Source organism: Brachionichthys hirsutus, unplaced genomic scaffold (genome assembly GCF_040956055.1).
Source record: "Brachionichthys hirsutus isolate HB-005 unplaced genomic scaffold, CSIRO-AGI_Bhir_v1 contig_552, whole genome shotgun sequence".
NCBI lineage: Eukaryota > Metazoa > Chordata > Actinopteri > Lophiiformes > Brachionichthyidae > Brachionichthys > Brachionichthys hirsutus.
In genome coordinates, this window is record NW_027181439.1 from 1,411 (window position 1) to 5,000 (window position 3,590).

Here is a 3,590-nt window from a genome sequence, read left to right on the forward strand (position 1 = left end):
AATGCAGTATCCAGATACACAGGACTCGTAAAATGCAGTATCTAGATACACAGGACACGTAAAATGTTGTATCTACTCAACTATTAATTATGCTATTGATTAATCTGGTAGTTCTTTGTACTAATTGTTTTGTTTTAAATATTTTAGACAACTGTTTATTCAGACAACTGACATTTTTTACAAAATGCAATGTTTAAAAATACCCCCCCCAAAAATTAAAATCTGAAAAGAAGTAGCCTGAAGCCAAAGGTTATTCTGCCAAGCAGACCCCCCCCCCCCCCCCATAATATCTACCAATATCTTATGCACAACAATCTCAACAGAAACAAGACAATTGGAAAATCAAAAGCAATGGAAGAGAAATTGTAACATTCGCATTCAAGAATGACTTTGGATGCGACGATCAGGTTCTACCTCAGCACTGATTACATTTAGTAGCCTCTGGCTCCACTACATTTATTACATGTGACACTTCGGAAATACAGAATTTCTTTACAGCATTGTTGATTAGACAAAAACACATTTATACACACATGACATGCGGCGAAGGTGCACGTTCCGTTATAAATAGTCCATTTCTGAGGTTTCCAGGTGCTTGGTGATATATTCTAATATCATTTTCTCATTTTCAGATTCCTTCAGGTAAAAATGAGCCCCAGCCAGGATCCTGACGGTGAAATCTCCCGATGTGATGCTCTTCCAAGCTGTCGATGAAGCGCACAAACGTGACGCATTAAACATTACACAACTTTCCACTGGTTTCATTTTTGGATGAATTGCTCTTTAAAAGTCTCTGACTGACCTTGCAAGTCGTGAGGAATGTCGTCTTTTCCGTCAAAACACGTGACGGGGCAGGAGAAGGGTGGATCGTCTGGCTTGCTGCACCTGGAGGAAAGAAAACCAGCGAATCCAATCGTTCCAAGTTCATTCCCAATCTGAAACGGTTGGATACTGAGCGTGTTCGGCCCACCTGTAGTTCTCCACAACATGCAGGTCGGCCTTCAGCGCCGGCAGGAAGAGCTTCAGGACTTCAGGGTTGGCCAGCAGGTCGGGAGGAGTTCCTCCGATCGAACGCAACCACCCGACAAAGTCGTCATCAGTCAAGTCGGTTCTCTTTGGAGCATTGGTCCGAGTCTCTGACTAAAGAACGGCAACACAATGAAGGGAATATCATCAACACGCAATCTCTGTCTCCTCCTGAAGATTCTAATCTAATCTAATCTAATCAAATCAAATTTTTTTGGCTGCACTTTTGCAGTAAAAGAAATCACAAAGTGTTGAATTTACAGCCTCACACTTCTGATCTGATTCAATTTAAAAAGGACTCAAGAGTGTAAACCTCCCCCAAGCAGCTCATTCACCTCCTAACTGGATCTACACCGTCCACATGGTGATCTGGATCAGCACCAGAAGGTTCTAGATTGTTCTTGGTATCTTTATACATCAACCATGAAAAGTAAAACTGGATCGGAGTTGATGTGTATTTTTAACAGATTTTTGAATCCATAAATGGAGATTTCAATGCTATAATTTCATATTTGTTCCTGACCTCATTCTGGATCCGATCCAGAAGCGTGATAGATCGCACCGGACCCCTTTATGGCTGTAAGTCTTGGTGAGTGTATTGCAGGTATATTTCACAAGATATGATTTTTTGAAAAAGCCTCCATTATAAATACTGTAAATGGGATAATCTGGATTATTTTTTTTGTATCAAGATCGCTTTCAAAATTTTAATGGGATGTAAATCAGAGCAAGACCTATACAGTATCTTCAGATTGTTTTTTTCTCATCAAGATCCATTCAGCAATTGTTCCGTAATCCTGCTAACAAGCAGACAGACAGACAGACAGACAGACGCAATCAAAAACACAACCTCCTTCGTGGAGGTAAATACTCATTTAGATTATTAGGCATGTGGATACCACACCTCCCTGGGGTGGGGACCGAAAGCCCCCGAGGTCAATCCTATATACGACATAACGACCTCGATGGCTTCCACGAGGTTACGCATCTAACTCCTCACCAACCAGGGGAAGCCTCTCAGATGAGAGTGGAAACATAGAGCCCTACTATGGCGAGGGAGACGGACATTCTCCACAGAAGCCAGGTATAAACTCACGTAAGGTGCAGAGGCACCAGAGAGGAAGATGTGAACCGGCTCAAGGTTGTGGAGCCTCTTCAGAGCATCTGCCACAGCAAAACTTGTAAAAGCACCAAAACTTAAAGAGTGGAAATACAAAACATATAGAATAATAATTAGCTCTGTTGCCATGGCAGCTATGGTGTTACACTGAAAGCAATTGTCGTTGCACCTGTGGCCAAACAGAGCGAATGGCTTCTCTTTCAGCGCCGGGAGCAACACGCTGACAAACTCATCCACAATCTGCCCCATGTTCCCGTAGAACGGCTCTTTGGCTCGACCCTCTCTGCCAGGAAGTCTGACAGCAAACACTGAAAGTGGCAGCGAGAGTTGGAAGCATTTAGAGCACAGATAGAGTCTGGATATAGAGCAAACAGTGCAGATGGCCAGTGCATGGTGCAGCCCCCCCCCCCTTACACAACATCACCTTCTATGGCACTGTTGAGAACATTCCCCCAGCGCGCATAGTGCACGGACCCTCCACCTGCCCAGGGGAAGCAGATCAGCCGGCTCACAGCCTCGGGCCTTTTCTTCAAACAGCTGATCACCTGTTCCATCTCAGGTGAGTTAAAATCCCAGAGTGAGTCACGTGGGCTGGTCCTGCAGCCTCTATCCTGCTGAGCCTGCTGAACAAAAGGGCACAAACAACCCAGATGAGAACAACTGGGGGGGGGATTGCAATAAATCAGCAGATAAACTACTGGTGATCCCTCATTCTGGTAATACTTCCTGTTTCATTTCTTCTGTGGTGCGTGGATGGAGCTGTTCTAGCATTACAGAGACATCTACAGTGTGGAGTGTGCGCTGTCCACGCACACATACTACAGCAGCTTCACACCGCGCTGCTGCACACTTCATGGTTTTATTTCAGTGGTGGAGGAGGAGGAGGAGGAGGAGGAAGAGGAGGAGGAAGAGGAGGGGGGGTCAAGGGGAAGGGGGGCAGTTTCATCAAGTAAAATCAGTTTTCGTAGAATCCGATTGGCAAACAAAACGAAAGAAAATATTTTACAGGCTGATTATTTAGACAAAGTATGTCATCTGAGAAAAACAACTTGTGACTACAAATGTTTTTTATTGACTACAAACTACGAAGCATGTCTCTAGTGGAGAGAAACATTTCACTATTTAAGATTATATTTTTGTCACGTTGCTTTCAATCACTGATTATTGGGTCGTTTCGAACAATAAGCAGTGATATTCTGCGTAAAAGATAATTCTGACGACAGATAGGACCATATGCCACAACTGTCACGTGCTTTTGTTTTGAAAGGCATTACAGGAAGTCTCTTTCTTTGTACTCTCGCGAGCTTTACGATTGCGAGCGAGAGGGCGGTGGAAGTCTTGGTTCCATACCGGTTTCTAGTCGATACAGAGGAAGAAGCCGGGGCAGCGAACCCCCCCTCCCCCCTCCCTCCCCCCCCCGCACCACCAGACTGTCACGTTCACC

At 44.5% G+C, this 3,590-nt stretch overlaps 1 protein-coding gene across 1 annotated transcript; it reads right to left on the reverse strand.

The window, feature by feature from the left end:
* Positions 1-311: 311 nt before the first annotated feature.
* Positions 312-2,718, reverse strand: olah (oleoyl-ACP hydrolase). The gene is made up of 6 exons (XM_068760219.1): positions 2,571-2,718; positions 2,316-2,454; positions 2,123-2,222; positions 971-1,140; positions 803-885; positions 312-704 (listed from the first exon to the last, which is right to left on the reverse strand). Exons 1-6 carry the CDS (start codon positions 2,698-2,700, stop codon positions 562-564), a joined length of 765 nt encoding a protein of 254 aa, XP_068616320.1. The 5' UTR covers positions 2,701-2,718; the 3' UTR covers positions 312-561.
* Between the last annotated feature and the right edge of the window lie 872 nt (positions 2,719-3,590).